General features: G+C 43.9%; 1 protein-coding gene across 5 annotated transcripts in view; it reads left to right on the top strand.

Moving 5' to 3' along the window:
• Positions 1–14,322, top strand: part of LOC148334641 (genetic suppressor element 1-like) — a 50,120-nt gene that overhangs the window by 6,883 nt on the left and 28,915 nt on the right. For 2 of the 5 annotated variants that reach the window (XM_088298627.1, XM_088298628.1), the window contains exon 3: positions 4,070–4,273. In XM_088298627.1, the coding sequence (XP_088154753.1) occupies positions 4,237–4,273 (37 nt within the window). In that variant the 5' untranslated portion in view covers positions 4,070–4,236. Of the gene's footprint in view, positions 1–253; positions 555–1,305; positions 1,323–3,325; positions 3,416–4,069; positions 4,274–14,322 lie in introns of those variants that run through there. The other 3 variants (XM_088298625.1, XM_088298624.1, XM_088298626.1) reach the window with 3 other exon arrangements.

Genomic DNA, 14,322 nt, shown 5'->3' with positions numbered 1-14,322 from the left:
GAAAGATTGGTGTTTCTATATGAAATGTATGCGTAATGACCCCTTCTGGCAATTATTTTTGATATAATGTGGTAACAGTACACCCCCCTCCCACCTGCCCTCCCCCAGTCTCTCTTCCTTCCTCTGCCTCCTCCTCCATCTTTTAATCTTCTTTCCTTACTCTGCGCCGCCTCTTTTAATGTCTGCTGTGTTGACATTGGGAATGACAAATATATTTACGAACAGACACACACCGATGGCACAAAAGTGAGTAGCTAGGTAATGATGCTCGCTCACTCACTCGGGGGGTCAACGGGCTTAGACGAGTGTGTGTGTGGGGGGTAGCAAATACATAAAGGGGAAAGTAGAGGAGGATGCAAGGCTTTGTCTTTTCTTCGTCATTTGGCTGCGTGTGTTTGTCATCTCTCTGCGGTCGCCTGTCAGCAGTTGGCGAGAGACCGAGAAGAAATAGTAGTGATGCTGATGGCAGCCCCTAGTTACTGCAGGGACCGGAGTGTCGTCTCTTATTCCGCCACAGCGTGCATCTGACAGGCGAGTGATGGAGGGCCAAGGAGGTGAGGAGGGGGGGGATCGACTTCACAAGTCTGTGACGACGTCTGTTTTGAAGGCGGGAGAACAGCTCCCCCTTGAAGGGGAAAAAAATGATTTAAAGGTTTTATTGACCTCATCATGAGGTCCTCCTCCTGCTCGGGATAGATTGACTTATACGACTCCCTTGGTGACAGGCCTTCCCTGGTGATTCCACGGCGATGGGGTCAGGGGTTCTCACTCGTTATTGGCTGTTGTCTGTAATCATCGCACGTCGCGCAGTGGCTCCTCCTGTTCCTCTCTTGACCTCGCCGCAGCAGCGCGTGACCCGCACGGGCTTCAGTGCCCAGACTGTCTCCAGCTGGTGTTCAGAAGTCTCCAGAAAATGCAGTTTAGTTTGTACCGTCACCAAGGTTGCAAATCAAAACACGGATCTCAAATCATCTATTCCCATTCAAATGAATGGAAGTGCCATTAATGTGTTCCGCCTTGCCCGCAAAAATGTGTATTTTAATAATGTATAAGAGTCAATGTTGTACTTTATAAAAACATACAATCATGACATAATTCAGTCAAATGGAAAACTAGTGAATATTTTTGTCACACCACATCAATTGAGTGGCCATTGTGCTGCATTTTCTAGTGTGTCCACTTTGGCCACGTGGGGTCAGCATAAGACAAGCAGACAGATATATTGTATATCGTTCATCGAGATGTCTTAATTCAACTCTTAGCTCATCATTACGGCACTAATATTGGTCATTCTTCTCTTCGCAGAGGATAATTATATCAATGTGAGTACTATTATATTGTCTTTCTACATGTGTTGCTGTACTGTTTGTGTTCAATCTGTTGCCTATAGGACTATAGCAGCAGCAAAGATACTATAAAGAATGGGTGTATATATATATATATATATATATACACACAACTGTTAGAATATTTCTTTAGTTTAGTCTTTATCATAGGTACATTTCAATTCAGCACTTTCTTATTTTGTAAATAAGGTCAATCCTTACTTGTTTTTATTTTTTTATTTCTTTTTCTTTTTCTCTTTTTTTAAACACTGGTGTACTTCTACTAAGTACAGAGTGTGTACTTCTGCCTCCTCTGCACCACCACTTCATCCTCTTTACCGTTTCCTCCTTTTTAGCTTTATCTACCCTACACACTGGGCCGCCGTTGTCAGTTTGTGGTTGGCTAACGTGTCGTAACTGCTCCCACAACTGCTTATCAAACCCTGTACTGCCATGTGGATAAAAGTATTAGGACGCAAGGTTATTATAAGCCAAGACAGGAAATGAACATGGAAGAAAATAACGCAAATCGTTCTCAAAGGAAGTCATGTCAACAAAATAATAACCCACCGTCCAAACTGTTGTCATGAGAAAACCTTTTATTGATTGTCAGAGGTATCAAAAGCGCTCACACCCTATTAAAATAAAAAAAGTAGTCATTGACGTGCTTAGCTTAGCAGTTTTCTTTTTAACATTTACTTGAATAATTCTACTTTCACCAGAGTGTTTTTTTTTTTTAATTTACTTAAGTACAGCATCTGAGTACTCTTTCACACATGCATACACTCACTCTCATACACACACACACACACGCACACAAATGCACACACGCAGTCACATGCTCCCATTGATTAGACAGGCCCCATACTGTATGACAGACACATCCAGTTAGTCGGGCTTTCCGTCAATTAAAGTCCACTCGGAACTCAGATCCCATCTACCGCCACTGGGACTCCATTTTTATCGGCATCTGACGCAAGGCGGCAGTGGGGGGGGTGGTGGTGGTGGGGATGGTGGCTCTGTGTGAGGCAATGGTCATAACTGTCCCCACCTTCATCTTCCTCAATGTAATATTTTCTTTACCTCTCATCTGCCTTCGTTGTGTCCTTTCTTTTAAAGAGCAAGATTAATTGTGAGGACACTTCAAGAGCTTTCAATAACATCACTGGTGGATCAATACATAATACTCCCCACTACATGTGGGGACCGTTGTCTTCATTCATTTCATTTCTTCCATTTGGACCGATCATAAAAAAGAACGAATAAAAATGTTTTCTGATCTAAATTGAAATGAACCGGAAAGTAGACAAGAAGTCTCAATCAATTATTTCAGGGGTGAGCTTCTCTGTGACCTTTAAGTTTTATTTATATTGGACTTAATCACCAAACAGTGTCAAAGGGCTTCACAGGTCCACAGTTAACAAAATCAACAACATCCCCTGATCTAGACAACCCACCCGGGGAAGGAAAAACGCAGCAGAAAACCCAAAAAAGAAATGTTAAGATGGGATCACAGGATAACACATCTGCAATGGATGCCAAGTGGGCGGTATTAATCGCATGATATGATGCTATATAAGCGCAGGGAGACGCCCCTTGGTGGAAGTAGTCCTATTCTGATTTTGTCCCGTTTGGTGTATTAAAATCCTCGATGGCAATTCCCTCTCTTCACTTACCACCACATAGGCCCATCTCCAAGGGGGAGAAGAGGGTGGAGGAGAAGTGACTGTAAAACAGGCCAAAATCCCGATGTCAGGAGATGAGGCAGAGCAAATTGCATAGTTCGTTCCCCTCAAAGGTCCGTCTGATTGTGAAACCATCTAAACGTATAATCGCCCTCATCTCAATATTACCTACACACAATGAATTGATAATTAGATGAGGCACATGTACGTCCTCGTACGATTATCAGTAAAGTACAGAAAGCTGAATAATCCAATTAATTGTTGTAACAAAGTATTTGCAGTTCATTATGTTGCACTAATCTGCGTGTTTTGCAGGTCCCAGCCACGTGGTCCAAAGCAGCATCAGTCCACGGACTGGAGGTTGAGAAAGAAGAAGATGATGGGAGGGAGAGCTGGTTTGTCTGAGTATGTACACACACGTACACACTCGCTCTCTCTCCCATGATGAATCAGCTGTCACTCAGGCACCAGTCCAATCTACTGATAATGAGAAGTGCATCAACACCCTCTTTCACTCGCCTCGCTTCCTCTTCCTCTCACCCAACCTCTTTTACACACACGCGCGCGCACACGCACACACCAGCCAGCTTCAGTCCTCGTCTTCCACACACACAAACTCATTCATCTCTTCCTCACTGGTCCATCTTGTGATTCTCCTCCTCTTTTTTCCCCTCTCTCTCTCTCTCTCTCTCTCTCTTTTCTCTTCCTCCTCCTCCTCTTGGGTGCCCGCTGAGCTAAGCAGTCACTAGTGGGACCGAGGAGGCAAAAAGGAAGGAGGATAAATCCAGAATACAGGCAGAAAATAAGGGGGACACGAGTGGGGGGGGAGTAGGATGAGCAAGAAGCCGCTGAATGAATAGTAGCGAGGAAAGGATTACAAAGACTGAAAAGAAGGAGAGGAAGGACCAAGCCTGGCAGAAGCTTCTTCACTTTCTTTTCCTTCTCTATCCATCCGCTCTTGCTCACAGACAGTCAAAGGGAGGAATGAGAAAACGCTGCCGCTCGTTCTCAGCCCGGAGTCTGATCAATTGTCCTCCGCCTTCTTTGGGCTCCGCGCAGGTTCGGTCTACCGGGGGCAAAGGGGAGTAGACAGAGGTTGACCTCTGACCTCCTCGCCACCCCTGCGGGACCTCCCGAGCGAGAGGAGGACCGGGGGCAGGGGCGGATGACTAACAGCCAACGACGAGCTCTTTAACCTGACCCTCACTTCCAGTCAGAGCGGAGGCATGTTCGGATTAAAGGCGCCGCACTTCTACCTCCCAGGTATGTCAAGTTCTTCTTGGGGCACTTTTGGTATTCACCACACAAGTAGAATGACTTGGGCGCACTCGTAGAATGATTAGGTCTTGTAATGTGACATTTCTGCAGGGCAGTAGGACAACTTTGGACAACTGTAGCTGGACAGTGTGCTTGATGTTAATTCGTAACATTTTATAATTTGACCTTTAGCGTTAGTAGCACGCAGTTTCTCTTTATAAAAAGACTGCTACTAGTCCTCACCCATAAGACAGTTCAGCACACTCGTTGAATGACTGACCTTGAAGTGATGTTTTCTCAGTACTAGTGCCACTATTGGCTGACAAATATGCAGTTAAACCTTACTAGTAAACTACTGTAGTGCACTAATAACATTACTAGGCCTTGCCAGTAGGCATGTGTCATACACTAGTAGCTAGTAAGACTAAGAAATGCCCACTGGTCCTTTTGCTTTCCTTGGAATTTGAAGTTACCCACTAGTGTGCAGAAATGTCATATGGTAGTGGAAAATAATCTTACGGGTAAAGTGCGGTTGCTCTACTAGTGCGCTGAATTGTCTTACTAGTAAAGACAAAAAGTGGACAGAGGCCCACCCATACTCACGAAAAAATAAAAAAAATATATATATAATGCTTAATTTCTTTTTTCCCCCGACTGCATTTCACTGGCCATCAATTGTACACAGATTTTCGATATTCACAAGCCGGCCACTATTTTCCGCCAATAGCTGTAAATATAGAATATATATATACTTTCCTTTTCAGTTCCCAGAATGTATTCTGTGGCACAATACATTTAATTAATGAAATTATAACATGTAAAATATATATATATATTGCACTGATGTCTTAATATTACAAACGCATTTATGACCGAATATATGCCTCTGCGTATTGTTCTATTTTGTGTACATGTGTTGCTCCACCGTTGGTGTTCAAATATCCATTGTTTATGAAACCTCAACTATCGATACTGACCGCGAGCATGTCAATGGCGTTTTGCATTATTTGTTAGCATGAAAGTAAACGGGCTTCTTAACATGCCATGTTGTTTTTGTTTAAACAACAGCTTATTGCGAAGTGTTCTCATATCTCGGGTCTCTCTTTTCGCAAAGCACCAGTGTATCCGTACTTCTACTTGAGTAAAAAGTAAGTACAGGGTGTGAGTGTTTTTGACACCTCTAGATTTGGACTGTGAGAGGTGCTCACACAAGACAGACAGACGGGCGTGAAAAGCGAAAGCAGGGTGGGAACAGTCCTCGCGACAAGGCGAGAAGGAATCAGTGGAAACTGGGGTATTCAAAAAAAAAAATGTGAGAGCGACGACAGGATTCCCTTTCACCTCGACTCCTTTAAGTTGTATATGTTGATTAATCCCCCTGCTGTTGGGCCAGGTGAGGCGCGTGTGCGCTCGCATGCGTGTCTGTGTAAAGTAGGAGAGGTGGGGGGGACAGATTAAACAATGTACCGCGCCTTGTGAATCTTTCATGCGGCTTTTTGAATTATACATCTACTGTCATAAATGATTGAAGCGCTGTGATTATGTCGAGCTTTGTCATTGTTTGCATTAGTGTGTGTGGGAGAGAAATCTCACTACGAAACATCCATAGACACTGCCTGCTTTTGTCAAATTTTTGAAGCATCCTAGGCTTTGCTTCAGATGAGCCGTTTGAGCATTTATTCAATGTCTGTAAGATTTAGCTCAAGGTCCATGTACACTACAACTGTTTGAATAACTTTTATTGCCGCACAGAATTCCCCTCTGCTGCTTGTGTGGTCCATATGCGCTAATCGATACCTGGACCAATTTTCTATATGGCACCATGTTTCAAATACAATGCCTCAAATGATTGAAGTATCAATGATCTTTGTGGTATCACCTCCAAGTGTATCGATCCCCCTCAACAGCCAGCAGCCGTAATAGCCGTCTCGTCACTTTCACGGCACGCTCGGTGCTCCTTTTGTTGTCTTAGTGCGTGTTTTGGCTTGGAAATACCACTCCATGTTTGGCGAAGCCTATGTATACTCGTCAGAGTCTTCTATGTTATGGCGGTCGCTGCAAAAAAAAAAGTTTATGGGAAATGAATGGAACATGTGCAAAATCTATAAAGTACATAAACACCTAGCTTTCCATATGAGTGTCTACATTTGTATTGGATGCCTGTACCATGTGCTCGTGCGTGTGTGCGTGTGTGTCATGGCTGGCACCTTCCAATGCAAGTGTTTGTGGATGTGTGTGTTTCCTCATCAGCATAATGGTTGCTGTGGAGACGGTGCCAGCCACTCATTCCAGCCTCAATGATCATTTGACAACGGGGGTTGTGGGGCAAAGTGTGTGTGCGTGTGTGTCTGTGTGTCTGTTGGGGGTTTCATGGGTGGAGATTAGAGGCAAGAATAGAAAATCAGGTGCAATCATACTCATTACCTGTGTGGAAATTTCTCAATCAACACATGGGTAAATATGCCCGAATATCAGCGATTGGAAGTACTTTGGCTGATTTATTTATTTATTTTTTTGTAAGTTATTTCATTTCAACCTGGTGTATAATATTGAAAAAATAAATAAATAAAAAATAAAATTCAGATTATTTTAACCTCTAAACATAAGAGGCCACAGAAAATAATAAAAACAATTAATTGAAGTGACTTTTGTATTTCAGTGCACGTTGGGGTGTGTGTGTGTGTGTGTGCGTGTTGTTTTATCTGGAGCTGTTGTTGACGTGTGTGTGCCGGCAGGTCATCTTTATTGGCTGCTGCGCTGTTTTCAGCCTCTGGCTCGCTCTGTTCAACTTGACCTCTGCATTGATTTCTATGATATGTGTTAGCGCTGCAAGGACACCGTGGTGTGTGTGATTTATGGCACGTGTCACGTGAAGGCGCTCACGCACACACTACACACTCCGCACTCCGCCTGAGGCTCTCATAACAAATATTCTTCTCGTTCAATTGCAGTAAGCCGAACTCGAGTAAATAGCAATTCCTAAGCATATTTTCAAGCAAAGTGTGTTTTGCGGTTTGGAGCTGTTAAAGTGTCGTCTAACAAGCAAACGGCGGAGCGGTGCATAAAATTGTAATGGCGCAGCTTAGAGCAAACTGAGGTGAAAGTGTCAATTGCATTTTTTTGGCGTGGACTTTGTGGCGCATGGAGACGAAAACAAGTGGTCAGGGCCCATAATAATAGAGTGAGGATGCCACACGGTGAAAGGCTGACTCTTTCGCTTCCCACTTGCTGGTTTGATTTGGCTTCTAAACTCTCTGTTTTCCATTCTTGACCTCTCCGAGTGCCTGCTGGCTTTTGACACCACCATGAGACCCTGCGCAAAAACAGAAATGTGAAAGTTCCTGTTATACCTTATAATTCTATCACATGCCGTTGCGCAACATCATAAGCACAACACCTCAAGTGAAGCCAAATTTATTTGTATAGCCGTTAATTACAAAAGAGTTTTGAAGGGTCTCCCAAGCCATGTTGGCAAAGCGTAGCGCCCGACCCTGATCTGAACGCCCCAACCATGCAAGGAAAAACTCAAATCCCCAAAAAAGAAGAACCCTTGAGACTAGACTGCAATGGACGCAGAGTGGGGCCGCATTTATCACACAATATGTTGCTGTACAAAGTTAACAGCATGGGAGTCAATTTAATGGGATTAAGCGCCACAGGTAGACGCCTTTGGGTAAGTGGTTCCTCCTCAGGACTTGACCCGGTTGGTCAATTCATAATCCACTTCAGATCTCGTCCCAGTCAGTCAGTGCAGAATCCATACAGCGACCGTTTCCGATTTGGCAATTGCCATCTAGTCATCAAGCAGGACAAGAGGGGGGGAGGAGAGAAGGGAAGCAGCAGTTAAACAGGCCCAAGTGGAGTTTAACTAAATGTCATAGTATAAAAATGCATCTTAAATCAAGACTTAAATATTTTGGGGATTGGGATTTTTAGAGCAGTGGTTCTCAAATGGGGGTACTTGAAGGAATTCCAGGGGGTACGCAAATAAAATCCTGTAAAAAAAAAAAAAAAAAAAATGTCACAATTATCGATGTGTGTACGATAGGTTATCCCTTACTGCGATTTAGATATATATATATATATATTTATTTATTTTTTTTTTTTTGCTTTGGAATCCGCAGTAGGCCATTATAAGCGTTTTATAGGCGCAAGAAAAGATGGTGGCAAGGGGGGGCGGGGGCAGGTAGAATGAGATGTGCCCTGCCTTCAAACCACGCTGCTGTCAGGCTCTCATGTGGTGTTAATTGAATGTGCGTGCGCGCCGTTGAAAACAGGGTCACAATGCGCTTCACCTCAAGGGCACCGTTATTAACGAGATGAATAAAACTCCATGACAACAGCTTGATAACCGAGCAGAGATTAAAAAAGAATGCACAATCGCAAGTTTATACACGAGACATAATCCAAATTCTAGCCACCAGAGTCGTGATAGAAGTCACTGAATAAAATAACACCGTATGCGTTGCGACAACAAAAAGCGCTAGCTAAGCCTAATTGGCCAAAAAGAGCTGGTGTCGCTAATGAGCTCTTAATTAGCTGTGAGATTCACTTACCAGCACACGCTAATGACACACGTGCACGCTGCATTGTTTACATCCTTTTTACCACCAGCGCACGCAGTGACTTTGTTGTGAAAACTCATGTGTGTGAAACACACATGCTCACACATACGCACGGTCGCACACGCATGCAGGATGCGTGCTCGCTGAGCTGCAGATTAGGATAAATGCCAGCATGTTTTGACCCGAGGTGAAAACTCCTCGTAGTCTGCACGCATACACACGCACACGTACGCACGCATGCATACTATATGGGCTCACGCGAACACACCTACACACACACACACAGTAGGATAAAAACAGTTCCAAAATAAAAGCTGCTGCTTAGTGTGTGATAACAAGCAGATGGCAGGAGGATTAGCCAAGTGAAAGAGTCACATCTACAATTTGATGTTGTTAATATTAGTTGAAGTCAAGCATCGTCGAGTTGGATGATGAAAGTCATTTCAAAGTCGATTAATCGATGGCGTCATTGATATTTTTTTTCCCATAACAGTAAAATGCGAAAAATGAAACCAGCTGGCCTCACAGAGTTGCAAATTTGCCGAATGAGGATTTCATCACTTCCTCCTACTTTGCAGCCAATCCATGCACGTGTTCGTCTTTTCTTTGAGGCAGCGTTAATACTCGATGTAAAACTGCACATCGTGAAAGCAACGATATCAATGACGATATACAAACTTTGCATATCGCTCAGCCCTAATTTTTTTACTTCCCTTGCTATCCTAGTCAGCAAGATTCTTTGAGATTATACTGCGGTGTGGGATGTGTTTAGAGGGATTTTAAAATCAGCATGCGTGTACCTCGCTTCAGGCTCAACACGCACGCACGCACGCACGCACGCACGCACGCACGCACGCGCACACAATCAACGCTCTGGAGGAGTTAAACACGGAATGGGAAACTCAACTCGTCAGCCCCCAGTGGTGCTGCGCCATCTGCATGTTCATGAACCATGTCAGAACTTAATTGATTGAATGTGTGTGCGTGTGTGTGCGTGTGTGTGCGTGTGTGTGTATTCAGAGAGCTGACGAACCACAGTTTTCACGTTCAGGTTATCGTCGGACTTCACATTATTTGCTTCATACTCATGTGAGGATAACTCAGATCATGTTCATGAGCTTTTTTTTTTTCTGCGCTTTTCTACCTTCAGTACTCAAAGCGCTTCACACTGTTACCTCATCTACCTACTGATGACGCAACATCAGGAACAATTTTTATAGCTATGATGTTTCAGAAAAAAAATCCACCTGTTGCTGAATCTCACCCTAAATTCACAAATGTTGCAAAATATATTTTGTATTGTAATATTATTATATTGTTTTTATTATTATGAAGACCTGATAGAGTAAATACAAAAGCAGATTAAAAAGAATAGTAAACTTGCATCTCTGATTACAAAAATAAAATTGTAAATTTGTAAAAACTCATTGACCAATGCACTCAATCTGACCTGTTACAGTTTAAAAGAATAATATTGCCAATAAATGATAAATGGATAATGGCTGCCAGGATGGCCGAGTGGTCTAAGGCGCCGCGTTCCGGACCCAGTCTCCCCAGGAGGCCTGGGTTCGAATCTCGAATTTCCTCATTGTGGGACAAATAAAGGGAATATTATTATTATTATAATTATTAAATAATAAATAATATATAAAATTTTAAAATGCAAATGTAAAAGTGGTGATAAAAATGATTTCATAATTGAAAAATACATAGAGTAAATATGTAATAAATAAATAAATTAAAAATTTTATATACTGTGCTAAATATTATTTGGGGGGAATAATTACATATTTGTTATAAACCTGTTAAATAATGTGAGTTGCAAATTTTATTCAAATATGAAGGTGAACTTTCTTTTGGTGTGTTTCTTTTTAACAAACAGGAATTCAAGTCTTTGGAGCGCAGAAACAGTAAAAGAAAATTAAATCATATTAAAATATATGAATCTATGTTAAAAAAAAATAGATGAAACTGTAATTAAAAATATCATTATATTTTGGGAGGCAGGAACAGTTCCAAAAAATGTATAATAATAATATCAAAGTGGATCTAACCTACATTAAAATAGATTCTAATATGATTAAAATTCAATTGAATTGTTTTCAGGTGGTGAGCACAATATTAATTCTTCAACAAATGCCTGAAAAGTGCCTAGACGATTGTGGCCCCCCTTTCCCACATTACTATACAGTAAATATATATGAATCATTTTTTAAAAATGCGTAACCTAAGTAAAATGGAATTTTTAATCTATGATCCGCACTTGACAAGAAAAGGCGGGATTGTAATTGCAAATGGCGGTTTATTACAGCAGTCCCCAGTTTGAGAACATAAACAGAGCCATAATCCGCCAACGTCGCCACCTTCTGTCGCACACGCATGATGAGCGGCAGGGTTCACGCTCACGCGCGACGGGGGTCACGCCTTTGCTCGGGCGAGCGCGCCGCCTCGTTCCGCTTCTGCCTGCATTTGCATAATCTGCATAATGATGCCGGCTTTAATTGCCTCCGCCCAGGTAAGGGATCATGTGGTTAAGTGGGAGATCATAATTATGTAAATAATTGGCCTGACCACAGCAAGCTGCTACTCTCTGCCACCCATCTGGAGAAAGACAGACGCAGAGGCGGAAGAGGAGGAGTTGGGGCTGAAGGAATGACGACAGGTAGAGAAAGAGGGTGGACGTCTACGTTGAACCCCTGTTTATCAGACCCACCTGTAATCGGTGCAGTTACTCAATATGGAGACCTCTCTCTCTCTCTCTCTCTCTCTCTCTCACACACAGACATACCATATGTGTGTTTAGTTGGGGACCTTCTCTACCACTAATTCTTACTGTCCATTTAGCTACATCTCTTCCAGTAGCTGTTGTCTGCCACAGCTCGCGCCCAGACACTCACACGCCACCCGACCATGGCCCAGAAAAATTTTCTAATACACAAACACGACGATGCCCATTGTATTTTTTTTATACATTTTATGTTGCAATTTTAGAAAACATTTACAGTGTGTTTAAAATTTTCATTTGAATAATTTTGTGTTGAAAGCATGTGGGAGGTATTATATGGTTTCTCGATATTGTGGATTTTCCCCTGTTGTTGGTGGGTCTGAGACCAGGATTAACTGTGGTCGAGGAGTCTTCAATGCTGTTCCTGGAGGACCGCTATCTTTCCTGTTTTCCATCTCCCCCTGCTGCGACACACCTGACTCAAACAATCAGATAATCAGCAAGATCTACAAAAGCTGGAACGAACGTGATCATTTGAATCCGGTGCGGTGCAGCAGGCAGAGATGGAAAACGGGACAGCACAGCGGCCCTTGAGGAACAGGATTGAAGACCCCTTGCTGTAGTCCGAAATGCTCCAGTAGTGTGGCATACACACACACACACACACCCCCACCCCCGCTGCACAGATGGTAAAGGCAGCGGCCCTTTCACACAGACAAAGGGAAGGTAATTCTCTCTGCAGGACGTGCTGGGAGCCCAGGCGGGAAAAGAGCAGTGCACATCCACACTCCCCATCCTGCTTCCTCAGCTAAGCCCCCCCCCCCAGGCTAACAAACATTGCGGGAGTGCACTGACACATCGTCTGTGTGTGTGTGTGTGGGGGGGGGGGGTGTTTGTGTGAGCAATGTAATTGGCTTGAGGAAGACACATAGAGGGAAAGTGCATGTGTGTGTGTGTGTGTGTGTGTGCGTGCGTGCGTGCGTGTGTGAGGGGGGGATGGATCATAGGAGAAGGAGCAAATGAGCAAGAGATAAGATGCAAAAGGGAAAGTGCAGAGAGGGGTGGTGCTAATAAACAGGATTACTGCTTATCTTAACAGCACTGCGTGTGTTTGCGTGGTGGGGTGTTCACGCGTGTGTGTGTGTTGTTGATGTTACAACCAGTTACACGCTATGGCAACACATGACTGACGTAACTTGTACAGTGGTTCCTTGACTTTCAAGCGATCCAACGTCGTCATAGCTTCAAGCTAACAAAATAAGCAGTACGGGTGGACTCGTGAAAATTTGTACAGATGTTGTAGTAGAGCAGCAACACATACAAACAGGATTCAACAATACTCGCGGGTATTTATTCTTTCTGCTCCATGCGATTATCATTAATATAATGTTACTTACAAAACAAAACGCAACATATTGGCGACCATTGTCTGTGACAAAGGCACTCTGGTCTGTAAAAAGATATCAACAAATTGGAGGTCACCAACTGCCGGGAATGTGTCTCCACTGTAGTAGCCAATCTGTCGCGTGCACATAAACGTCGGGTTAACCTCGCAGGTCCTTCTACGGCTGCCTCTCGGCCCTGTTTGTGATCTCGCACCTGACCGGAGCGGCAAACCAGGCGTGTCATTTTCATGGGTCGGGGGGAAGGGAGGAATACATTTGAATAATCAGGGGCTGGGGTTCATTGCTGATCATATGCATGTGTGTGTGTCTGCATGTGTGTTGTGTGAGGGCCCCACGCAAGCAGCAACCACATCCTGCGTTTGTTTTTTTGTTTTTTTTATGTTGCAGGTGCATCTTCACCTGACATGAATGGAGTGTGTGCTGCCCTGCGTGTGTGTGCGCGCCTTGCATACAAATGTGTGCATGCTTGCATGTGTGATGGATAGAAGGCTTTATGAGAGAGGAATAGGCTAATGACCGGGTCTCCAGAGGCAGTAAAGAATCCTGCAGCTATTACTGCCACACTTCATAATAGCCTCTGTGCTTGGCCTCTTTTACATGGTGTGGGGGGAGGGGGAACACCGTTGCACATCCTGACAATACACTGCACTGTGCGCCTTGACCCCGCCCCCAAAAAACACGCACAGACAGCGCATGATCCATCAGTCTCTCATGCACCTGCGGGAAATGCACGTACTCGTGTGTACGTTTACAATCTATCAGTCACTCTAATTCTGTCCTCACACAATAAACACTCACACACACGCGCGCGCGCGCACACGCACACAGCAGTCAATCTGTATAGGTCACAGAGGATGGAGGTGAGACACCACCCACCTCAGAGTGTCTGACTGTGCACAGCCACACCATAAATCATGTCAGGCTACACATGTCCGCGTCGACACACACACACGCACCCCCCCCCCCCTTTCTTTCCTATGTGCAGGTTTGAGCACAACAGCCACGGATTTGGGGGGGGGGGGATTTCCAAGAGCCTCACTCGTATGTTTTGTTGCTTCCTTCAAGCGTTTGCTGAAAGGCTGCCTGTACTCATCTAGGAGCTTTGTGTGCGTGTGTGTGTGGGTGTGTTTTATAGGCAGGTGCATTAATTTGGGGGAAATATAAAGGCTCGACGCTTGTATTGGCGTGTCCTGGAGAAGCTGTGGGACGAGGTAGAAAGTTACAGGTACAAAAATCATGCAAATCAAATGCTAAATGTTTGTGGTGAGGCAGGTGGGCGGGGCTTGAGCTTGCTGCCACTCGAACTTATTTAAATGGCTATTTGGCCATTTTCCCCATAATTTACTTAATTTGTCCGAA

Source organism: Idiotropiscis lumnitzeri, chromosome 6, assembly GCF_059441095.1.
Source record: "Idiotropiscis lumnitzeri isolate Australia: NSW breed Sydney's pygmy pipehorse chromosome 6, RoL_Ilum_1.0, whole genome shotgun sequence".
NCBI classification, from domain to species: domain Eukaryota; kingdom Metazoa; phylum Chordata; class Actinopteri; order Syngnathiformes; family Syngnathidae; genus Idiotropiscis; species Idiotropiscis lumnitzeri.
This window is presented reverse-complemented; position numbering and strand designations above follow the sequence as displayed.